Source organism: Manacus vitellinus, unplaced genomic scaffold (genome assembly GCF_001715985.3).
Source record: "Manacus vitellinus isolate BGI_N305 unplaced genomic scaffold, ASM171598v3 scaffold_83_pilon, whole genome shotgun sequence".
NCBI classification, from domain to species: domain Eukaryota; kingdom Metazoa; phylum Chordata; class Aves; order Passeriformes; family Pipridae; genus Manacus; species Manacus vitellinus.
In genome coordinates, this window is record NW_021940836.1 from 1,556,517 (window position 1) to 1,581,909 (window position 25,393).

At 48.2% G+C, this 25,393-nt stretch overlaps 2 protein-coding genes across 2 annotated transcripts in view; both read left to right on the plus strand.

Moving 5' to 3' along the window:
* The first annotated feature begins 511 nt into the window (after nucleotides 1-511).
* Nucleotides 512-25,393, plus strand: part of CAPN5 (calpain 5) — a 40,814-nt gene continuing 15,932 nt past the window's right edge. Inside the window, exons 1-2 of the mRNA XM_008924919.3 lie at nucleotides 512-685; nucleotides 19,327-19,458. Of these exons, the coding sequence (XP_008923167.1) occupies nucleotides 524-685; nucleotides 19,327-19,458 (294 nt within the window). The 5' untranslated portion in view covers nucleotides 512-523. The remainder of the gene's footprint in view (nucleotides 686-19,326; nucleotides 19,459-25,393) is intronic.
* On the plus strand, nucleotides 22,372-24,106 carry OMP (olfactory marker protein). Its single transcript, XM_008924917.4, is given in 3 exon segments — nucleotides 22,372-22,391; nucleotides 23,397-23,541; nucleotides 23,543-24,106. Coding segments are annotated over 3 exon segments (729 nt in total).

Consider the following 25,393-nt stretch of genomic DNA (forward strand, 5'->3'; position numbering starts at 1 on the left):
GAGGCTGCGTGGTGGGGGAGCTCCGGGTAGGGCTCAGCCCCCATAAACCTGTGCACACCCATCTTACAGGGGGTGTCTTTTCCTCCTTGGCCTCTGAGAGCTGTGTTTTTCCCGAAAGAGTTACAAATTCACCAAGAAGAAGGACACCAGTTAACATCTACTACTATGCCTGTGTTGGTGGTATTTGGCCAACTTGGGGGACGTTAACTCAGTTAGTTAGAACATAGTGGTGATTAAATATCAAGGTCATGGCTTTGATCCCTATATGGGCCATTCTGTTAAGAGGTGGACTTGATGATCCATGTGGGTCCCTTCCAACTCAGAATACTCTGTGATTCTGTGAGAAATGGTAGTCCCATGTCCAGGGTGTCAGTAAGGTACACTTGGGCTTAGAGGTGGCTGTCTTCACCCACAGTGTCTTGGTCCTGCCACTCAGATGCTTCAGAAAAGGACAGAGTGTTCCTGGTCAGACCCTCCCCATCTCATTCCCGCTCTGCCTGTCCTCCAGAGCTAGTGGGGAAGAATGTTTTCCTCGGTGAAGCCATACGAGAACCAGCGCTACGCCTCCCTGAAGAAGGAGTGTCAGCGGCGGAAGCAGCTCTTTGAGGACCCACTCTTCCCTGCCAATGACGACTCGCTCTTCTACAAGTCAAGGATTCAGGGCATCCAGTGGAAGCGACCAAAAGTAAGTGCATCCATCCCCTTGCCCTTCAACGCTGCTTTCTACCACCTCTGCTCTCAGGCATTCCTAAAAGTGCACCGTGCATCCTTCGCCAAGGCATCAAGCCCCAGTCAACATTTCTCCCCAGCTGGGTTTGTTTGCCCAGACCTGATATTGTGAGCCTCTGGGGTGCCAGAGAGACCTGCTGAACTCAGGTCCAGGCTTTTCTGCCCACAGTGAGGTTGAAGAGCAAGGGAGGCTTCTCAGTGACTCAGTTGCCACATGCATAAACCAGAGAGATAGTTTGCAGCCAGGTTGGTATTGGGTACTCCTGTGAAGGCTGGTGGGTCCAGCAAGACAAAGTGTTATCTCTGAATCACAGAATGATTTGTGTTGAAAGGTATCTTAAAAATCATCTAGTTCAAACCCTCCTGCCATGGGCAGGGATACCTTCCATTAGAATACTCTTGGTGGTCCATTTGGAAAGACAAAAGAAGATAAGCTTTGGGTAGATGAGGTGGTTTGGGGGTCTTTGGGGAAGTGGGTGGTCATACCCATCCTTCCACTCACGTTCAAAACCCACATCCTCTGGAAAAAGCACTCTGCATCTCCTCCATGCTGCTGTATCTGTCATGGAGGCAGGTTGTGGGAGGCTGGGGCTAACATTGCCAGTCCCTTTTCTGCTGTCCTCAGTGCCTGCCCAAAGGATGCACATCAGGACTTAAGGGCACTGTGGGGAATTTGTATGTCCTGGTATGGCATTCTCCTTGGGGCTGACGATGAGACCAGTGCTCTGACTGCCATGAAGTACAAGGAATCACAGGGAGCAACAATAACTGGTTGGGGAGTGGCAGTAGCCCAGCATCTAACACATCTGGGTTTCCTTCCTTGCCTGTGGGGAGAAGCAGCCCTCTCTGCCCAGCCCGTGCTGTTCCACACACAGCTTGGTGGCATTTCAGCATTGTAGGGTTGCCTGAGCTGCCGTCATCATCTTCGCCCCCGCTGACAGCCTGGAAAATCAGCTGGCCTTCAGCAAGACAGAGCTGTATCTGTCTGAGCCAGGGCAGTCTTGGGGGGGTGTGAACAGAAAGGCTTTGTGTGAAGGGAGGGATGGAGCTGAACTGACTCTTTCTATGTGGCCAGAGGGGCTGAGCCCCCCAGCATCCCACTGGGCTCCTTGTGGAAGGAGATCTCACTTCCCTCTGCTCTGCCTTTGGCTCTTCCGCACCAGCTCTGCCTGGTCACAGATTTTGTGGAAAGCCCTGTGTGTGTTTTAGTTTATTCCCTTGTCTGCTGCAGGAGAAAGATGCTCTGTGCACAGCTGCCTTCTGAAGTCAGGGCCCACCATGTTTTGCTCTGACTGTGAGGGGCATGAACATGCCTTCCACATCCCATTTACACAGCAGACAGGTGATGCCTGAGAATTTCTAAATAATTTTCTCTGGGACTAAAAGGTAAGGATGTATTTGTGACATGAATTGGTTTACATTCAGGGACACATACATTAATTCACTCCTATGTGTAATGACAGATGGTTGGATCCAGTTGTAGAGAGTCAAACTTTGCTTGTCTTCTGCTGAGCATCTCAGAGCTTTTCTTTATCTGCTTTTCTGGCTTTCATCTCACTTGTAGCTCTTGGTCTTCAGTCAGGTATCATCCTTTGCTGCCTTGCTCTGTAGAGCATGAGGTCTTTCCAAGAAAGCTTTCTGGACCTTATGTTCTTCACCTGTAAGGTGTCGTGCTCACCTAGTCCAAACCCATCCCTGCTGAAGCACGGAATGAATTCAAGCATCTTGCAACCACCCAGCTCTGCAGTTTCATAGCATCGTAGAACAGTTTGGGTAGGAAAGGACCCTTAAAGTTAAAGCAATCAGCAGAGGATGGTTGAGCAGAGGCTCTTTCTGGCATGGGCTTGCAGTGGGAACAGAGGCTGGAAGTGGGTCCCACATGCCAGCAAGGTCCTGTGTGCATAACTAGCCATGTAGGTGATCCCTGTTTTGCTGCCTCTGCACCAGACAAAGGGAACTTGCCCAGCGATTTTGGCACCAGAAGGCATACATGCTGAGCAGTAGCAGACTCACTGATGATGCTCTTTGGTAGGATTGTTTGATCAGACCTGCCCAGCTGTCTTGACCACAAAATCACCATTAAAAAAAAAAATAAATTGAGTTCACACCTGCTCTGTTTACTGCTGAAGTTTCCCAGAAGCGTCTTTCTCTAAAGCGTTTCTCCAGGTTCTTTCTCTCAGCTTTTCATCTCAGCAAAAGTAACTGAATTTCACAGGAGAACTGCTTTCTGCCAGCCAGACAATGCAAAGTGACATTTTTAGTTGCTGGACCCTATTGTACCTGAATTCATACTGGTTCTCTAAGGCAGAGAGCCCAGAAAAAAGTCCCAGCATCTTCTGCAGGAAAGCAAAAGTAGTACCTCTGGGTATCAGGAATCTTGATATCTCACCAATTTTCTGTCTGCAAGAAAGCTGGGAAGCACCATCAGCTTTTCCAATTTAATGCAGGATTCAGTAGGGTCCAAAATGTCCATGAAGTATAAATCAACTGTTCTGCTTGTGTGCTAAGGGCACAATGCAGTTATTAAACTACACTAAGTCCCTACAGCATCTGCTTTCTATTACAACCAGCAAATCTTCCCTTAGGCAATCACAGTAAATTCTTGTTCAGAAAAAAACAAGCAGTGATACTCCCTGCATTTGGCACACACTGTTTTGGGGATTTCCTGACCCAGAAATGGAGTCTCCAGTCCCAGGGAGACTGTCTGCAGGGAGAGGATGGTGTGTACACACTTCTATCTCTCAAGGCCATGGCCATAGCTTGTTTTGGAGAGTTTCAGCACAAACTGTCTGCTAAAACATAAGAGCTCATCGTGTCTCTGGCTTTGCTGTGAGAAAAGAGTGGGTGGAGAGTGGAAATAAAAGCTGTCAGCTATTAAAAACAACCACTTGCTTTCTTGGAAAAGTTGTCACTTGTGATCTGTGGAAAGAAGTGAGACATAGGTGATAAGTTTTGCCCAGAGAAGTTATGGATGCCCCATCCCTGGAAGTGTTCAAGGCCAGGCTGGATGGGGCTTTGAGAAACCTGGTCTACTGGAAGGTGTCCCTGCCTACAGCAGGGACATTGGAACTAGATGATCTTTAAGATCCTTTCCAACCCAAACCATTCTATGATTTTTCAGGCTTCCATGTGAAAAGTAACTGTAGTGAACTCACTGGGATGCTGGGAATGTGCTTTGGCATAGGCAGGATCTCATTTCCATATACTTACGTGGTACTAGTATGGATCTAAACAGTCCATCCCTTGTGTATGCATCCCTTTCTTCCCAACCATCCTTCCCTCATCCTTTCTGCTCCTCCATGTACTCCCAAAGCCTGAGGCTGCTTTGGTGGAAAAAAAACCAATAAACCAAAAAAACTCCCTATCTCTTCAGTGCTCTTCCTTTTGTTTGAGGTTTTCCTGGGCAGAGGGGAAAAGAAGAGGCTGAGGAACAGCTCTGATCCCTTCCCTGGTCAGGCTGTTTTGCTTCAACTTCTTCCTGCATCCAGCACTGCAGCCTTTCCTGGAATGGGCTCAGCCTTATTCTTTCCAGCGGGGTGTCCTCCCTCCCTCCCTGCTTTCTCTGGCCTCCTGCCCTGCTCTGGATGCCAGATCTTTGCAGAGGGAGCAGCTGTTTGAGCCCTCTAATCAGGTTTTGGCTTTGGTGGTTGTTTGCTGGACGTCTTCGTGATGCAACACAGAGAAGCCAGAAAGCTAATTACTGGGGTGTTTTGGAGGGAAGGAAGCCACAGCATCAGCCTGAGCTGGGAAGGGGGTCCTGAAGAGCCTTGTTTTAGTGAATCCACTTAAAAACAAGAATGGCTTCTGGTTGCTGAGCCAAAACAGATTTTGGAGCTCACTAAGTCAGCATCAGCGGCTCCTTTTGGCAGCAGCACTCAGCTATTGCATTAGAAATGAAACAGAGCTTTTTGGACTAAGCCCAAATCCCAACACCTTGCTTGAAACTCCTTTCCCTCGTGCTCTACCTGCTGCTATGTGAAGGAGAGGGAGATCTGTATTCAGGCAAGTAGTACCACTCCCAGTGGAAATCTCAACCTGATCCTCAAGCTCAGAGTTTTGCCCTCCCTTTTTAGGACAGGAATGCTGGCAGTGCACCATTGGAAGCAGGAAGTTTGGTCTGTACATTGGGTCAGCTGATCTGGGTGTTTGGAAGGTGGGTAATTAGAGAGGGGTGGCATGGATACAAGGAGATGGAGCTGGATGAGATGCACAGTGGTGCCAGAAATAAGGGAGATCTGGAGCACCTGCTGTGTCTGCTGATCCCCTGTGGAAAAAACAGTGATGGTCTAAGGTGTGGAAGAGACTCATCTACCCAGTGGGAAAAGAGTTAATCTCTTCTAATCATCACTGTCCCAAACTCTCTCCTTGGATACAGGATGCTTCCAGTGTTGCCATGAGATTGGTACAGAGTTCAGTTAGGGTCTTTAGTACCCCTGGGCCTTATCCAGGGCTTGCTTTCTCTCTGCATCAAGGGGGGCCGCTTGGTTTAGGTTCAGCCCATCAAGCTACGACCTACTGCTGGGACTGGTCACCAGCCAGGACAAATTTGGGCATCAATGTACACCTGTGGGAAGCAATTGAAGCCTGGTGGGAGGCTTACCTCAGGCACAAGTGTGATGTTGAACCACATGAGCTGCATGCTGTTGTCCTTTAGCTCTTCCTGGGGAGCAAGGTTGAATCTGGAGAAATTTTTTTCCTCTGTGTTCTGGGAGGCGGGTGGGCTGCTGTGTGCTGAGTGTATTCCTGTCCACAGCAGTGTGCTGCAGGACCTTGCAGAAGCACCTTATGGTCATCCCTAAGATGCTGAGTGGTTGTGACATGAGATCCCAAAGACGCTTGGAGGGGACCAGGTGGGAACTCAGCATCAAGCTGTGCCAAGGTGCTGTAAAGAGAAGCTGTGACAAAGCATGAGGGTTTCCAGGCAGGCTGTTGTCACAGTGACTGGGTGGCTCAAGGTGAGGTGTGGTGATGGTTGAACCTGAGCTGAATCTCTGCACTGTGAGTTCAAACCTGGCTGATTGAAACCACCAGAGAAACTCTTGGATGAAGTCTACACCCTCCCATCTTCAGGGGAGGCATTTTGCCCTCCATACCTGTTTCTCAGTATTTTTATCTGTCTCCAATATTTGCTTGCAAGCACCAGATTATCTCTGCAGGAATTAATTGTCAAGGGAAGTTGTCACTGATTAAAGAGCATAAAGGTACATTCTTGCTAAAGGGTAATATTATTTTATCTGGATGAAGGCAATGTCATTTGGAGGGGAAAGCCTTAGAGTCAGCAGAGTTTTGGGGGAGACAGACAGGCCAGGTATTTTGGAGATGGTTGTGGGAAGCAGGAGGACTTAGGGCAGTAGGGCCATGGCATTTTCAGCCCTACTGTGACACTGAGGAGGGATGTTCTCAGTCACAGCCCTGGGGCTTTTTTATGGACAGACAAGAGGAATCTTGTTTTAGAAACCAAGAAAATAGGACTTTTTAATAGCCATTTCCCTGCTGTCCTGGCATGTATCTGTCCTGACTTGTGTACAGGGGCTTTGTTAATTTATAGAATCACAGAATGGTTTGGGTTGGAAGGGATTTTAAATATCCTCTAGTCCCAACCCACACTGCCATGGGCACGGACATCTTCCACTAGACCAGGTTGCTCAGAGCCCCATCTAATCTGGCCTTGAACACTTCAAGGGATGGGGCAGCCACAGCTTCTTAGTGCAGCCTGTTCCAGTGCCTCACCACCCTCACAATAAAGAATTTCTTCCTAATATCTAATCTAAATCTGTCCTAATTCAGCTTAAAACCATTCCCCCTTGTCCTATCATGCAGGATGCATTATGTCCATTGTATCCTCAATTAGATGCTGTTGTGTTTGGAGGAGGTGCTGCAGGAAGGGAGAGTATCTCTTAGCTCTACTTTTCTTTACATTATTAAGCACTTAGCTCTTTTTGCTTGCTGAATGAGGATTATACAATCAATCCCCATGAGGATTTCCTGGAAGGGGAAAGGAGTCAGTGAACTAATTCACTAAAAGCAGGAGCAGCACTTCCCTGCCCTCAAGTTTCTGCATTAAAAGGTCTTTTCCCCAGAGGACAGTACGGGCTGGGAAGCTGGCAAAAACACAATAGTAAAGATAATGGGGAAGACAGAGGATAAGTTCTTGCAGTTCTTTGCTCTGAGAACTCACTTGAAGCTCACCGTGGAGGCAATTAAACTGGCAATGGTCATTGGGTGCAAAAACCTTCTGGTGTCCTATTTGGAGGTTTTCCAGCAGAAAGACTAAAATACTAACCTCTGCACTCCAGGGATGTCTTTGCTCAGCTTTTTGCAGTGCCTTGGCCTGTCTCAGTTTTAGTCCTGCCCAAAAAATGCTTGGGGTTAGCACTGATGCTGGGGCTCCTCTGTGCTGCTGGATTGACTGAGGGATCATCTCCTCTGAATAGACTTTCATCTGTCTGTGGTCCATCAAAGGAGTTGAAATCCTTCCAGACTTTTGCATTTCTCAGCTTAAGAATTTATAAACCACTCGCCTGTTAGTTTATCTGCTGTTTTCAGTAAAACTGGAGCTGATTGCCAGTCTGGTTGCTCCTTGCCAGGAAGGGATTTGGTCATCATTTAATGCAATCTTGGAATTGACCTTGTTTTTACATTTTTAAGCCATTTGTAGGCTCCCCCCCCCATCTCTCAAGATAAACAAGAAATTTTTTGTTATTATTTTTCTTATTTTAAAGGGTCTCTACTCTCATTAGATGTGCTGCTGACCCCTGGCTGCATTCCAACAGGACTTGGTGGATCCTCCCAGGGCCATGGCCCCACAGTGCCAGGCAAACACACTCTCCCCTTAGTTCCAGTGAGGACAGGGGTTGATAAGTTGCCCAACATTGAGTGTGGCTCATTGCAGCCTTTGATAAGAAATTGCCAGCCAGTCTGCTCTGTCCTTGGCATCAGAAGGGCATGGCCTTAAAAGCAAAAGCTACAGTAAACAGAATCTAACACAGATTAGATTCATTGTGTGCTTCTAAGTGCAACTGCATGTCATTGTCAAGAAATTACTGTATTGGTAATGAGGAAGAGCAGAACAATAGCAGAGGGTGTTACAGAAAGGAGCCCATAGGATCCATCCACTGCTTTCTGAGCTCCTTGGGAGGGAATGGTGCAAATCCTCCCAGAATGGGCTCTGGGGTGCTGGAGGGGCACATTCTACAGTCAGAGCTAGTTATCATGGAATCACAGAGTGGTTTGCTTTCAAGATTCCCTTGGTCCAACTTCCCTACCGTGGGCAGAGACACCTTCCACTAGACTCAGTTACTCAATGTTAAGGAAACTTTCCTGTCTGACTATCCAGCAGCCACTCTGTCAGTCACACTTGAAACCCCTGAGCTGGGACTGAAATCCCTTCTTAGCGGGTGGCTCCAATGAGCCAATGGGTGCCCCGCTTGACTCCCTACGTTCACCACACTCACACAGTCAGACCAGGTTTCCTTACTGCCTCCACCGCAGGTTTCCCATAGCAGAGACTATCTCAGACATCTGGATCCTTAAAATAATTTAATCATGTTGCAGTAATAGAATAATGCCTCGAGGTGGGTGCCTCCAAGGAGGTATCCTGAACAAAGGAAACCCTGTGTTTTTATACCCTCACAGTCTAAAGGGTTGAAAGTCTGGAGTCCTTGGCTCCTGCCCTGTCATCTGTCTGGGCCACAGGTCCCCGGGCCCTTTGTTATGCTCAGAGTCAGCTGTTCACCTCTTATCTCCAGCTGGGGCTCCAACTGCCCAGAGCTCAACCTGTACCTTGCACTGCAGCTGCACCCCAAGCTACTGCACTGAATGTATTCCTGGAGACTCAAAGCCCTATCAAACCTGGCCTGGGGATGGGGCATCCACAGCTTCTCTGGGTAACCTGTGCCAGTGCATCACCACCTTTGCAGGAAAGAGCTTCTTTCTAGTATCAAACCTAAACCTGATCTCTTTCATTTTAAAGCCATTCCCCCTTGCCCTGTCACTCCACACCGTTGTCAAAGTCCGTCTCCATCTCTCTTGGATCTTCTCTAGGCACTGGAAGGAGCTCTAAGGTCTCTCCAGAGCCTTCTCTTCTCCAGGCTGAACAACCCCAGCTCTCTCAGTCTGTCTCCATAGCAAAGGTGCTCCAGCCCTCTGATCATCTTTGTGGTCTGGACTTGCTCCATCAAGTCCATGTCCTTATGTTAGCAGCCCCAGAGCTCGACTGACACTCTGGATCAGCCAAGGCTTTTAATCTTGGTGTGAGCTGGGAGTTTCTGCACCACCTGTGAGCTCTAATTTTTGGCCTCTGAGAGAGGATGGGGTTTTGGGGTGATTTGCCTGTGTTAAGGGCAAGCTCAGTCCTGCTGGAGGAAGTGTCTTTTGCCCATGCTCTTGCAAAGACTCCATCAGGCATGGTACTGCCTCTTGCAGAAGGAAAATAAAACATGAAGTGCAGTAAAACTGAGGGCCGAGTCCAGCTTCTGCAAGAAGGGGTTAAAGAAAAAAGCAAATAGAAGGAAGTGCTGGTGGGAGAATGACAGCCAGACTGACCCTGCCTGTGGAGCAGAAATGGAGCCATTTCCTTGGTCTGTCAAATCTGAAGCCAGAAGGAACACTTCACCATGCATTGTCTGATTTCTGTGTAACGAGTTCACAGCACTTCCTTGAATTAACTCCCCATTGAACTAAACTTGACTTGCTTCCTCTAAGCATGATCTAGTTTTGTTTTTCCAGGAGAGGAAAATCCACTGTGGCTATGGATCACTTGCTCTAAAGTCCAGTCCCCACCTTAGGATTTGCAATTTTTTGGGGGGGATTGAATTACTTAGCTTCAACATACACCCCTTGAAACTTTGGGCATACTCTCTTGCTTCTGTATTTCCAATCTCTTTAAATGTATCTTGTTGAAGATGTCCCTGCTCATTTCAGGGTGGTTGGACTAGATGATCTTTAAAAGTCCTTTCCAACTCAATTTTTTTCTGTGATTCTGTTATTCTCTATAGTAACCCTGCAATGCACATGTGGTTGGGGCAGAGGGATACCTACACCTGTAGAGAAACAGGGGCCACCCCTCTCTCCATCACCTTTCCTTCTTGCTTGCTCAGCACAGCCTGGACTCCTGTCCAGTCCAGGAGTATCAATGGGTTGACTGTGGATGAATAAATGCAGCGAACGTCTGTCTTTGCAAACACCCCAGGGCAAGGGCTTGTCCTTCTCTTGCTGCCAAACAACTTGACACCATCTGAATTATTTGTACAGAACATTAAAATTCTCTAAGTCGTCCCTTTTTTAAATAAAATCCCCAACGCAATTTGGCAGTGAGCAGAATGGCATTGTTTCTCCTCTGATATATATAATTTAACAGGGACTGTGCAAATACTGCCCCAAAAGCTCTGCAAAGATTACAAACCTGTTTAAGAGGCAGACTGAAATATGCCGAGCAGGGAAGCATGGTAAGGTGGGATTTCTGTCCTAAGTGAAGGTACTTAACCCAATGCAATCATTTAGACCTGTGTGTGCTCAAACACTGTGTGATGGGGGAATTAATTCCTCGGGATGGTGCTGCCCTGCTCAACTGTACTACCCATGCTCATGGCCGTCTCTCCCCAGCATGCATCCTGTCCCGCTGCCATGTGCAGTTGTAGGGACACAGGGCTCAGCTCCCTGCTCTGCCCCAAGCACCCCTATGGACAAGACAGTCTTGAACTGGGGCACTGGAAGAAGTGGAGGGAAGTGCAAAGCATCCTTGAGAAAGGACAGAACTTTGAGTTGTTGGCACTGCCCTGGCACCCAGCACAGGCACTTGGTAGTTGAGCTCGCCAGGACCAAACCTGCACAGCACAGGGCCAAGCTGTGTGATCTGTTGACCCCTTCACATCCTCATCTGGATGTTTATGTCCTATGAAAACCCACCAACGTGTTCCTTTCAGACTGTTCTTTGTCATAGAAAGTACAGGCAAAACAAGCACCCCAGGATGGTGCTCTCACAGGAGTTTGCCAAGAGTTCTGGCTTCACCCTCTTTTTGGCTCTGGATTCTCAGGTGCCCCAGAGGAGATTGGTGCTTCAGCCACTGTTACCAGGCCCTGGGGGACAGGGAGAAGCCAGCACGACTCCTTGAGGCTGGTGGTGGCTTGCTCGGATTCTCACAAAAGGAAATCAGGTCAGCAAGGGTGAGCTGAAACATCTGTCCCATTTGGGTGATAGAATCATAGAATCATTTAGGTTGGAAAAGTCCTCTAGGATCATCAAGTCCGACCATTAACCTAACACTGCAAGGTCCACGCCTAAGCCATGTCTCCAAGTGCCCCATCTACATGTCTTTTGAATTCTTCCAGGGATGGGGACTCCACCACTTCCCTGGGCACCCTTTGGGGGAAAAAATTTTCATAATAGTCAATCTACACCTCCCCCAGTGCATCCTGAGGCGATTTCCTCTTTTCCTATCACTTGTTACTTGGGAGAAGAGACCAACCCCCATCTGGGTACAACCTCCTTGCAGGTAGTTGTAGAGAGTGGTAAGGTCCTCCTGAGCCTGCTTTTCTCCAGGCTGAACACCCTGAGCTCCCTCAAGCTGCTCCTCATCCGGCCTGTGCTCCAGACCATTCGCCAGCTCTGTTGCCTTTCTCTGGGCACACTCCAGCACCTCAGTGTCTGTGTCCTAGTGAAGGGCCTGAATAGCTGGGGCCAGCGGGAGCTGTGTTGACCAACAAGGCAAGAAACTGCAGCTCGGGGGGTGGTCTGTATGTTCACAGAGAGACAAAACAAGGCATCCCACATCATTAATATTTCTGGGTCTTTGGGAAGAAACCACTGCTCAGCATTCCTCCCAATTCCCCTCCAACAACGAAAAGGGTGAACAAACCACCTTAATGGAGAGTGATCATGGATGGTTCAATATTGATTGTGATCTGCTGCAAATGCTACTGACAGAGTTACAAAGGAATTAATGTCCCTTCTCCCAGTTAACAGAAGATCATGAGTCCACATTTTTAGAGGATGGTTTTCTCATAAAGAGGTTTCTCTGTTTGTAAGGCTACACCCAGTGTACGAATAACTAGAATAGGCGTGGGCTGGAAGGCACTTCTTTAAATGGCTTAAACTCATGATAACCTCATTCTTCATCATCATTGCATAGTCAGGGATTAATTTAGATTGTGGTGGGGTCAAGTCCTGTTCTTAGAGGGAGGTGCTGCTGTGCTCCGAATGTGACACAATCACAAACCGAAGGGTAGTTCCTCATCCTGGGACAGTATGGCTCAAAGGGGTGTGGGAGGTGTCCCCATGGAAAAGTAGTTAGGAGGTTTTGATCTGAGTGGCACAGTGGAGTGTGGAGGTAGTTTTCCTTCGCAGCTTCATTTTCTTTCTTTTCCCATCAATAACTTGACTCTTATGATAATTAAAAACAAACAAACAAAACCAACAAAATAGTCCTGCACAATTAAGATTCCTAAATCCTGTTTTAGAAGATTATCTTTCAGTGAGACACAGGATTTCGGATTCAGGCAGGGTAGTATTCAGCTGCTAAATTATATTGCTTGGAGGCAGATATGGTGCAGCTGAGCTCATGGCCACATAAGCTTGCTCCAGGATTTCACATTAGTTCTATGGTGAACGGGTGGGTTTGGACCATTCCTTCCAAAATACTGGGGTTTCTCACAGCAGGGCTTACTTGAATAGGTTCCTCCCTTTCCACCAGCACATACCCACCAGCATGTCATTCAGGGTGGGGACTGATGGCTCAAAAGTGGTACAACATGGGGAACATCCTCATGGCTCATCCCTGTGGGTCATGGTTGCTCACTTGTACTAACATGACTGAACCTCCAAGTTTGGGGCCCGGTGCATATAGTTTCAAGCCAAAGCAGTTCCTCTGGTTGATGTTAAACCCCACAACTAGAAGCACTGCAGCAACTGAGAGCACAGTAGGCCATGGTGAGAGGACAGGCTTTGGAGCATGGATGTATTTTTAGCCCACGATGCTGCCAAACCAGGGTCGTTCTTCCCCCTGCAAGTCATTAGCACTGTTCAAAAGAGATCTGTAGGAGAGCTCAAGACTGGGATATGATGGAGAGTGGCGGGACTTGGGAGAAGGTGGCCAGCCACACTGTGGTGAATCAAAGAGGTATATCTGTCATAGGGTGTTAAAGTTAAAACAGCCATGGGAGCTTATTTTTTTTCTCCTCCTCTACCTCTCTGGTGTAGCTCACTAAAGCCCATGCCTACATGGCATTTAAGGGAAGGAGATCCACATGGAACCATCTCTGAAAGCTGCATTTGCTCAATGTCCTCTCCACTTCTCAAGTCTGTAGTTGTGTGACTCGTAAGGGTCAGGCTGGCTCAGGGGATGCAACATGAAAAGGAGCCAGGTGACATCATTTCTAAAGGAAGGATGGCTCATGTGGTGACCAGGCTGCACTGGGACTTGAGACCAAGAGGGACTACTTCTGCTTCTGGATGGGGTAACCTTTGGCACATCATCTCAATGCTCTGAGCATCCCACACTCTAGTTTGTCAGTGAGGCATGTGAAGACTTTCCTGCTTTGGCACTGAGATCTGCAGATCTCAGGGCTTTTGGGATTCAGGGAGTAATTTTTTTCTTAGTGGCTCTGCAACCCAACACATAAAAACTACTCAGTGTGGGAAAGGTGGTCGGGGGAGAGCTGTGTCCGGATGTGTGGTGATGCTAAAAGCCAGGCTCTGTTAGCCTCTGCATCAGTCTTGGCTGGGCAGGGACTGAAGAAGTCCTGGCTGAGCAATGGTGAGTGCATTGCTGGAGAGTGTGTATGGGAGGAACAGGAATGGTGGGTCTGGGGTCTCTGCACTTGTGTCAGTTTCCTTCCTATCCCCCTCCATCTGCTCATGGGGAAGTGCAGTGCTCTCTCAGCGCCTTGTGTCTTTCCACTTCTCACTGCTTTATCTGAGACCTCTTCGGTAACCTTTGTACTTTGGATACCCGGAAGATAAAACTGCAGAGGGACCTGTCAACATCCTGCAGATTGACCTTTAGATCTTGTTTGCCACCATTCCTGCTCTTCCTGGTGCCAAAATAAATGGCACGGCATGATGCTGTGGTATACAAGATGAATCAAGTTGTTCGTGGGAGTGTGGTTTTCTGATGCCTTCCTTTACAAGCAAGTCCTGTTTGCTGTGGGTGGAGTGTCCCCCTGTGCACGGCATGGAAGCTGATAACAATACAAATGTGTGTACGCTGAGATACTGTGGGTGGATTAGCATTAGGGATGCCTGACTGAGGCAGTACAAACCCCCACAAACAGTTCTGTAGGGTGTAGATATTCCCAACCAAACCTACCCCTTCACGTGTGTGAAGCTGAGCTACCAAAGATATAATTTTTAGTAGAGTCTGTAGCAACAGGACAAGTGATAATGGTTTTAAGCTGAAAAAGGATGGATTCATAATAGATATAAGGACACCATTTTTTACAGTGAGGGTGGTAAGACACTGTCACAGGTTACCCAGAGACGTTGTGGCTACTGCATCCCTGGAAGTTTTCAAGGCCAGGCTGGATGGGGCTCTGAGGAATCTGGTCTAGTAGAAGGTTCCTTGCCCATGGCAGAGGGGGTCAGAACTAGATGATCTTTAAGGTCCCTTTCAACCCAAGCCCTTCCATGATTCTGTGATTCTATAATAATCTCTCTGAAAACACAGACCTCCTGGTATTTGAGACTCACCCCATTTCCCTTCCCTCTGTCACCCTGGTGCAAATTTTTTTAATTCCTCTTTTTGCAAAATAACATCCCAGTTCAGGTACCTGCAGCAGGGCAGCATGGGGACCTTTGTGTCAGCTGTGTCATCGTTACTCGCCATGCTTGGGTGTCTCTTGCTGTCTTGTCTGTGTGAGTGCATTTAAGACAGGATCCTCTCAGTTCCCCGTTGCCTGGGAGGGAGGAAGCACAGCCATGCTAATAGATTATTTTGCTGATTTTGCAAGTCTGAGTGAAGGCATTGTTCTGAAACAGCCAGGCTCTGCAATGCAATTAGACTAGTCTGCTCCTTGCAAAATCTTGTTAGCAAAAAATGGTCCTGGCATGCAGCAGATGTTGTATCTCCCATGGTTATTCCTCCCTCATAGTTTTTTCTCTCCCCACAGCTGGCTTGATGCGATCCAGATCCCCAGTGAATCTAAATCTCAGAAACCTGAACTGGAAACATTTATGATAAGACAGTCACCAATTATAATGCCAATTAGAGGGTGATTTTGTCCTTACTACTCTGTGTGGAATTGGTCTAGCTGGAGAAGACAAGAAAGATATTTTCTGGTTTAAATGCATTTGCAAGAAAATTTTGTGCATTGGGGAGAGCAAAGGGAAATCCCACGTGCTTTTTGGTGGGAAGCAAAATTACACCAGCAAGTGCAAGATAATTGCACTGATTGGGTCTTTTTTCCCCTTAATGGACTTCAATAACCTGAACCTGGAGGGAATAGACTGGCCTGATCTGAGCTCCCATAAGCCAGACCTCTGCAATCAGCCTCTCATCGACAGGGACCTCAAAGTCCTCTCCCAGCCCTGATTTCCACCTCTGTCCCACATCCCTTGCAGAAGGAAGGATATGAATCATCAGATATTTGGATCACTATTTTGGCCCTCCCTGTGTTGTCAGGCTGTATGTTTCCGTAGAACCATCCCCACAGGCTTTCTCTAAGTTGTATTTTGCTGCCTGGAGCACAGTGGCCATTTCAGCAGGCACTTTTAGGGAGGGCATATCATCTCTGATGGTGCTTAGGAGTAACCATCCCTGGAAACATTCAAAAAACATGTGGATATGGCACTTGGGGGCATAGTCTAGTGGTGAACACGGAAGTGCTGGGTTAATGGTTGAACTTGACGATCTTAGAGGTCTTTTCAACCTAAACGATTCTATTATTCTTGGGATTCTCTAAGACAGGTTCTCCTGGAGGGTAAAGAGACATGAATGACTCTCTTGGCCAAGGCAGAGTTAAGAGCAACACATCAAAGTCATAGCCTCCCTGCAGCCATAGCTTTTTGGCTTTCCCTGCACTGTTCCGTGCTGTTCTCCATCTGCGTCCAGACTGGGAGCAGCCAGGACACAGAATCTGGCTGTAATGAGATGAAGGAATGGAACGGACTCACTGTTTGGTGAAGCCTCAAGTGCAACGAGGCAGTTTGAGCTGGGTCTGTGGTGGCTGATGCTCGAACCCAAAAGGCCCCCAGGGTGTGCGTGGGTGCGCACGTTGGTGTGCCGCCCTCTTCTCTCAGGGTCGTGGTGCTGGGAGGATGATGTGAGGTTTGTTTTTTGGACAAGTGCCCACCTGGGTAAATGTTATTGCTCACCTGGTTTCTGTCTGTTGCATGGGAGGAGGGGAGGAAGCCATGGTCATGACCTTCTCTGATCAGAGCATCTCTGCTTCTCTCCTCCCTTTGCACGTACAAACCCCAGGCCCTGCAATTCCATCGGGCTGCAGAACAAGCTCCTTGGAAAGAAACACTAAATGTTCCAAAGTTTCTCTTGGCTTTTTGACCTAGTTCTCACTGATCTCATCTTCATCACCCACCTCTGCATGTGGGCATGGTGCTCCATGGCTCTGAGCGGGCTTTACATCACACACCAGCACCCCACTGTGCTCCGTGCAATCCAGGGAGAATTGCAGCCTTGCTGAAGCAGTGCCTTGGTCCTTTGCTCTCACCTCAGTACAGGCAGAGCACACAGGGAGTGTCATCCCTGGGGATTGAGGGCCACTCAGTCTAGACCAGGGCCAAAATGTGTGAGTGGAAGCCTAGTAGCTTCAGTGGGGTCTGAAGAATCCAAGTAATTTAATACTGGGAAGCTCCAGTCTAAGGAATATGGCAAACCTTCTCAGGAGGTTTTGCTGGGGAGACTGACCCACAGATGAGACTTACCCTGATGGAATCAGCTCTGCAGCCTTAGAACAAGGAGGCAGTGCTGCCTTCCCCTGTGCAAGGACCAGATATTAAGAAAAGTTTCTTCACTGAAAGGATGGTCAAGCATTGAAATAGGCTGCTCATGGAAGCTGTGGAATCACATACCTAGAAGTGTTCAAAAAAAGTATAGACATGGTGCTCAGAGACATGGTTTAGTGGTAGATTTGGCAGTGCTGGGTTAATGGTTGGATTCCATGATCTTAGGGGTCTTTCCCAAGCTTACTGGCTCTATGAATCTTCACTCTGGAGAAGAGAAGTTGTAAAGTCGCCATTCCTGGAGATACTCAAAGCCTGACTGAACACAGTCCTGGGCAACCTGCTGTACAACCTGCTGTCCTGGGCAACCCTGCTTTGAATAGAGGGAGGTGGACTGGATGATATCCAGATGTTCCTTATAACTGCGTTGATTTGGTGATTCTGTGCTTAGGATCACTGGGAGTCCACTGGGACCAAGCTCGGTCCTAGGTCTTGAGTGTGCTGTGTGGTCCTTCTGCAGGTAAGCGTGGCAGCCCTTCTCTGCCTTTCAGGGTAGACCTTACTGCAGCCTTTCAGCACTTAAAGGGGGCTTATAAGAAAGATGAGGACAAACTTTTTATCAGTGTCTGTTGCAAAAGGACAAGGAGCAATGGTTTTAAACTGAAGGAGAGTTGATTTAGACTAAATATAAGGAAGAAGGTTTTCACAGTGAGAGTAGCAAAACAGTGGTACTAGTTGCCCAGAGAGGTGGTCAGTAGCCCATCCCAAAGAAACATTCAAGGTCAAGTTGGATAGGGCTCTGAGCAACCTGATCCAGTTGATGTTCCCACTCATTGCAGGGGGTTGGACTAGATGGCCTTTTAAAGGTCCCTTCCAACCCAAACTGTTCAATGTTTCTTATGCTTTCATGTTCTTGCCTGTCTGTGTAATACCAAGTGACTCCTTTATTGTAATCTGCAGATTCACCCAGGGGCAGAAGAGGCAGGTGCATTCCTCAAATGAGGCAAACATGGTTCCTCTGCACCCCAGAGCAGGTCAGCAAAGAGCTGACCTTGCACACATCCCCATCACTAACAGGCAGGACAGACACATTCCCAGCTGCTGGGTGCTTCCCCGGTGGTATGAAACAGAAGCTAAACCCCACTGCTTCTGTTCCACCCCTGTCTGCGCTCAGTGATGCCGAGAAGCTCAGGTGGTTCCTGCCTTTGATGGTGGCAGCTTGTCTCCCCCTAGCGCTTATCCCAACCTCCTGCAATGACAACATTAGGGGATTAGACCTCTCCCTTGGGTTTGACCCTGCTCAGTTTGTTTCTGGATGGACCTTGGGTGATTTTTGAGGTGTACAGTGCTGGCTGAGCTAGGTGAGAATAGCCAGAGGTGCTTATGATTCCTCTTCCTCCCTGTGATGGGGCCCTGGGCAACCTGATCTAGTGGAAGGTGTCTCTGCCCACAGTAGAGGGACTGGAACTAGATGATCTTTAAGATTCCTTCCAACCCAAACCATTCTATGATTCTATGGGCAGAGGCAATAAAAGACCTCACATACAAAGTCTGTGGGGGAACATACTTTTCTGGGTGCAACCAGCCTAAAAAACTGGGAGATATGGGGGAAGAAAGATAATCTGCTTTTCCTTTTTCCTCTTCAAATTAAACACAGTAACAGAGGGGAAAAGATTCTTTCAGCTCTTTGTCTGTCCCATCTGCTCTCAGCCTCCAGCTGGACATGACCTTCCAAGCAGGACTGATCAGGAGAAAATATATTTTAAAAAAAGAGTAGTGTGTCACCTGAAGCTTGCTTAACACCCTCTGTTATTTAAGTGCTTTCTTGGCCAGGCTCTAAGAGGCAGTGCGAAGCAGGGAGGGCAGCCTGGCAGGAGCTGGGCAGAGGAAAGCTGATGTGCTTAGTACCTGAGTGCTTGGAGGCATGAGCTCACCTCCTAGCTGCCTCCTACCCAAGTTTTTCCATTCATGGTGCATGTGCACAATCCACCATCCTGGTTTTGGTGGCAGAATGAGCATTTTATCCTCCTGGCCCAGCTGCAAAGCTTTTGGCACCAAATTTTTTTCATCTGCTGTGCTAGGATCTGGAAGGACAGACCTCCTGGGTAAGGACACTAGTCTTTTTGCAGCCATGGCTGAGACCTCAATCTGAGTTGAGCTTTCCTAGGGGAACTGTCTGATTTAGGCACTGCAATTCATCATTAAATGCCTGTCTCCGCCCTGTTCCTGCAGGGTTTTATTTTTGGATGGATCCACAGGTTTCAGTATTGGAGGCAGTGTTTTTGGGTCATGCTCTCATGCTCTGCACAGCAAAATAAGAGAGGGAGAAGCTTATAAAGCAGTCACGGAGTAGAGAGATCTGAAAGAGGTGACTTAGAAGAGGGGATGTGGCATAGGGCTGAAATGGAGTGAAAGTGTCCCATTATCACCAGGGATAATTAAAGCTGTGCTGATACTGATACAGAATGGGAAGTAGGTCTGATGTCCCTTGAGCAGTGATACTGCCCATGTCCTGGTGACAGCAGAAGGCAGATTAGTGTCCTTCTACCACCAGCATGATGAACAAAGCCAGTAGAAATCTGCAGGTCATGTTTACGTAGAGTCTGAGGAAGAGAGGGGGTGATTTTCCTTTGACAAGAAACCCTGCTCCTGATTCCCCTGTCTGCTCACTTAGCTAGTGTGTCTGTTTTTCTTCTGTCCTACAGGAAATATGCAATGATCCACATCTCTTTGTGGACGGGATCAGCTCCCATGACTTACACCAGGGCCAGGTTGGGAACTGCTGGTTCGTGGCTGCCTGCTCCTCCCTGGCATCTCGGGAGTCTCTGTGGCAGAAGGTAAGTGTTCTTTCACGTATGGGATCCAATGGGAATGTATTGTGGGCCAGAAAACCACCAAGGAGCTGCACCAGAGTGAGGGGCTGCAGACCTGGGGAGCAACCAGGGAGGTATTGGAGGAAAGAGATGTTCAGTGCCACATCCTTGGAAGGTCTGTGCTCATCTCCACCATGTCCTCAGCTACAGAAGATGTCAGCCCTGTTAAAGCCAAGGCAAGGGGACTTCACACTCTGGTACAGGTGTGCTTCATTGTAGGGCAAGAAACCAGGAAGTCCCAAGCACCTTTTCCTAGATTTTACTGCAAAAGGCAGCCAGTGTGTGCAGACAGCACCACCTGCTTCACCCACAGCCTCCTACTGCCACAGATCTGAGAGAGTTCCTTCCACCCCACACCTTTGCATCTGCTCTGTGTGCTGTGGTACTTCCAGTCTCTGCTTCCTGTGATGATCATGGATTCCAGGCTCAGGAATTTCTTGCAGCATCCCCATTTTCTGTTAAAGTCTAGGTTTTTCTTCATGCAGGAACAGGATAGCTGTTTTGGCTTCTGGATAACCCATAAGGCTTCCTCACATGGTGGCTGTGGTGATTGTGGTGACTGTTGGGGCTGTCATTAGAGGGGTGGTGCGCAGGGTTGTTTAGCTTGTTCCTTGGCATCGACATCTCCCAAGGGTGACCAGGCAAGTTGTCCTCCCTCCTCACCATTCACTTCCAGCTCTACCCTGGGAAATGCCAGCCATACAGTTGTGGGGTCCCTTTGGACATCTCATTATTTTAGTTTGCCAATGGCATTGCTTTTCCTCCCAGGGCAGTTTGGCTGCGGGTGTTTGTGACTTCTCATTTTCCATGTCCTTAACTCTCAGAGGCTCTTTTTTACCTGTCTCCTCTTTTCTTTCATAAAAGTTTGTTTTATAGAATCATAGAATTATATGGATTGGAAGAGACCTTAATAACCATTTAGTTCCAACCTCCCTGCTGTAGGCAGGGACACCTTCCATTAGATCAGGTTGCTCAAAGTCCTGTCCAACCTGGCTTTGAACACTTCCCAGGGATGGAGCATTCACAATTTCTCTGGGCAACCTGGGTCTCACCACCCTCACAGTAAAGAATTTCTTACTAAATGGAGATCTTGGAGACAGAAATAATGGGCCCCTTGGTCCTTGATATGGTTGCACATGCAATTGTGATTCTGTTCCTGAACATCAAAATGTCTTCATTCATGGCCTTGCTCTCTCCATGTCCCTGTTTCCTATTATGTCTGTGTGGTGTGAGTCACTGAGTAGCAATGGGGTACTGGAATTTAATTTAGAGCTGTTTTCTAAATTCCTGCATCCTAGCTGACCCTACATGTCTTTAGGTGTGATCTGGCTCCATGACACCCTTTCTTTGAACCTTCAGAGGTGTCTAGCTCTTATGAAAAGAAATTAAGACCTTAAAATGAGGGGATTTAAATAATTTCCAGCAGCACTTTGTCCTAAAGGTTTGTCTGGATCTTTACCTGTGTTCCCACAGGTTGCATTGGTACTGCTCAACAAACAAAGGACAGGGGCCAGGCTTTGAAGCCAAGTGCTTCAGACACCCCTGCATTTCCATCACCCAATCTGGTCTTCTTCCCCCTTAGTGGCTTCCAGAGTGCCAGGCAGTCTTGGCTGGGGCACCACAAGCAGATGGCTCTGAGGACACTGACCTCCTGAAGTCCGTTTTGTGTAGGTCTTTTACAACCTGTGGTTAGTTATTGTTTCTCCCTGAAGGCTGATCTTGCACGTCATCAAGACCAAGAAGGAACATCACATGGTGCCTGGAAGCTGAACCCCCACTGCAGTGTGTTCATCACCATGTACAAGGTTATTGCTTCCTCTGCTGCTACCACATATGGGGGTAAAAGACACAGATCCGTCCAAGCAAGATCCATATGACATTGTTACATGTAGCTCAGCTCAATAAGGTCTCCAGAGTTAACTGAAGGCGTTTTTAACTTTTAAAACCCAAGGATCAACAGCTTTTGCTAAGGGTGTTTTAACAAGCGAGTAAACAAGTGAGGCAAGAGCTCAGAGAACAACCAGAAGGGTCATTTGTCCTTTCAGATGGGGCTGTGTAGCTCTTAGTTTTCTGGACTCTATCCTCAAGGTCTTCAGGAGTAACAGCAGAATGGTGATTGAAGGACAATTCCTAGGAAAATGACCCACCTTGGGTCCCTGTTGTCTGTGGCTTGTCTGGCCAAGGCCAGCTTCTGGTAGTCTTTTTTGGGACTTCTTCTTGAAGTCAAAGTGATTGTCCCTGGAGTGATAGTGGGTGTTCATGAGTCAAGTGTGACAGTTCAAATACTGGCACAGCCTTTTGTAAAAATATCATAGAAAAAACTGTTTCATGGAGTTCATTTAACCCTGTTTGAGTTCCCAAATTGCCCTGCAAATAAGTCATGTTGCAGAAGCCAACCTGAATCACAGATAGGACAGAGAGAACCCAAATGACTTTGACTCTACAACATGTCTAAAGCTTTGTGCTGAAACCCTGTGCTCTCCAAGTCCAAAGCAGCCACTATACCCCAAAGATACCACAGCATGCTTGCAGGAGTCATGTCTTTTCTGTGGCACACCCAAAACCTGTCTGTGGTTTATTCATTGATGGAGACACTTAGCAGAGGGGAACTTGGCTTGGCATGACATCTCTCTTCAGGATGCACAGCCTCCTGGAGCTACCTAGCACCCTGCAAAGAGAAATGCATTCACCACTATCCCCCTGTATCCCATCCACCAGCACAGTACTGTGCTCTGGATTTCCCAGAATCACAGAAAGGTTGTCTGTGGGAAGTCCAACCGCCCTGCTAAAGCAGGTTCACCCAGAGCAGGTTGCACAGGATGGTGTCCAGGCATGCCCAGCAATTGCTGAGGAATGTGTGGTTCCAGGTTGAGCATGATGGTCTTGCTGGTACTCAGGTGGGTTCAGAGCATCAGAGCTTGGAAACAGGTTGTTTGGGTTGTTTGTATCTTGGACGCACTTCTCTACCTGGCCCACAGAGACAAGCATTAAGACACAGACTGTGCCTGAGTTCCCCTTTCCTGGGCACACAAAGGGGAAACCCACTTGTGAGCACCCTCTCCAACTTTGTGCCAGGCCAGGCAGGCAGAACAACACTGGGGTGCTGCTGCCTACCTGCTGCTGCAGGAGCAGTGCGGAGCCTGACTCCTGCCAGCTGTACCATCCAGAAAAGAACACAAGGGTCATGTTAGTTTGCTACTCATTTGATAGTCAATTTGTCCCTCAGGACCCTTGTGTCCTTTTCTGGATGGCACAGCCTCGTGCAAGCCACCAAAATGGTCTAGAGGGAAGTGGATTTGTGCATCCAGGAGGAGGGAAGATGAAGGGGGGGCTTATTGCCAAGTGTAGCTACTTAATCATAGGATCATAGAAAGGCTTGGCTTGGAACGGACCTTCAATATCATCTAGTTCCAACCCGCCTGCCATGGGCAGTGACACCCTCCACTAGACCAGGTTGCTCAGAGCCCCATCCAGCCTGGATAGGAGAGTGTGGACAAGGTGGAGCCAAACTCTGGCTGGGGATGCACAGTCAGGGGACAAAAGACAACAGCACAAGCTGCAGCTTATCTTCAGCATGAGCATGGTCTGGAATTCTGGATTCTGGAAGAGAGGCCCTGAGAGGCTGTGGCAACTCTGTCCATGGAGATACTCAAAGAGGGACTGGACAAAGCCCCAAGCGACTTACCTGAAGAAAGTCCTGTTTTGAGCTGCAGGTTGGACCAGACCCCTCCACAGTCTCTTCCAACCTGAATTATACCATGAACCTATGCTCAGAGAAAGCTACTGCCACCCAGACCTGTCAAGGTGGCATCCCTGGCTGCACACCTTTGTTTTGGGATAAGGAGCCATGGTTGTCAGGGAGGTTGCCAGGGAGGCTGACATCAGACATCCATTCCCTATAGATTATGCAGCACAGCACAGCAGCACCATCAGTTAGAATCTGCAAACAAGTCAGAAGGGCACCCAGAGGAAGAACCGGAGGGTATTTTGCGTCACTGGCCCAGGTTGCCTGGCACTGCTGAGACCGTGGAGAGGAGGCACCAGCTCCAGGAGCTTGTCAGATTTTTCCGCCTGTGTGTCCTGTTTGAGAACCACACATTACTGAGAACGTAGCAGAGGAGTAGCCAAGGTGATGGCAGCTGAGGCAATGATGATTGAGCTGCCCTTCATCTGCGATGAACAGCTCACCCGGCGCATGAGGCTACGATTCCAGAGCCTGCAACAAAAAAACATGAGGCCCCAGGATGGTGAGAAGCTGCTGCGTCCCAATGAACACATCTACCGAGTGGATTTCATCCAGCAGCACAAATTGCGCTTCCTCCGCTGGGACATCCAGCTGGAGAGACCTGGAAAGGTCACAGTGACCGGCACCTCCCAACACTGGACTCCTGATCTCACCCACCTTATGAACCGGCAGCTGCTGGAGCCAGTAGGAATCTTCTGGAAGAAGCCAGGGGCCAAGGAGGTAGAGTGCAATGGGGCAGATGCCCAGGAATTTGGGGAACGAATAGCAGAATTAGCCCAGATCCGCAAAGTGATGTATTTCCTCCTCACCTTCACCGATGATCTCGAACCAGCTCAGCTGAAGGGCTCCATTGTTTTTAAAGCCTGATACTCTCTTGTTCGGCCTCGCTCCAGCTGTGCTTCAGTCTTAATTTTTCTTCTCTCAGCTCAATTCTTGCTTCAGTTTTCACATGGGTTTGGTTTTTTGTTGCTTTTTTTTTTTAATAAGGAATGGCTTTGTGATAAAGTGGAGAACAGCTCAGTGCTTCTGGAGCGCTTCAGCCCAGAAATGTTCCAAACATGCTGTCCTCTGTCTGAATGATGGGGAGGAGAGGGCCATGAGCTTGCTGCAACATTGCCTGGAGTATAAGACTGTGTGCTTTTGATCATCAGGGATTCACCAGGTCTGACTGGTGCAGGTTTTTTGCTGGCTTGGAAATATGAGGCTGCCCTAAGCCCTCAAAACGTGGCAGCTGTGTAACCAAAAACCTGGTGGAAAAATAAATATTTGCCATACTAGAAACAGGAGAGACCCCTGGAGAGAGCCCTACCTTCCAGTTTCCATCCTAGCCATTAAAAATGGAAGGCTTGTTTGCAATGGATTGCTACTCCTAGTAAGGATTCTGAGTGCTTTCAGGCTGCAGTGACTCCTGCTGCGACTGTGGCTGCTTGGTGTCTCCAAAGACCAGTCCTATGGAGAATCCACCTTGCTGTGAAGCTGAAATACATTTAGACACGCCGTATTCTGCAAATTGCAAACCTACTGGACAAACTGGGAGGTTGGACCAGCCCTTTCCTGACCATCACCACCATTTCTTGCTGGGGGTCACTGCGGGGAGGGATTCTCCAGCACACCTTGTGCTGCCTGGAGTTTGTTGATACCAAGATGAGTTGGAGCAGGTGTGTGTGTGTGTGTGTGTGTGTGCAGAGTCTCAGGTCTGAGCCAGCAGTGAGCAAAACCAATTTGCACATTGTACTGTCCTTAAATATGAATATATTTACTCTGAAGTGTCTATAGAGAGCCATGAGGTTGCAGAGCACTTTGCAAACCACAGAGCAGGAATCTGCTGTTGCTGTCCCTGAAAAGCAGTGTCTCCTACCCTCTACAACACAGGGAATGGTCTGTGGGTGGCTATGTGTGAGAGCAGAGGGTAGTGGTGCCTTTATAAGTATTGGGGCAGGAGAGCGTTTTGTGCCTGGCTTGTCCCATGACTGTGAATAAACTACCGACTTTGGACATTTCCTCCATCAAAAAGTGGAAGGTACTTCAATGAAGCTTCTTGAGACACACAGATAGAAAAGTCCCTTGAAAGAGTTAAATATTATTACAATTGGTCCTTTGCTCAGATTGCACTCAACTGTGGGTGAGTGCTCCTCAAAGTTTGGCCTGAGATTT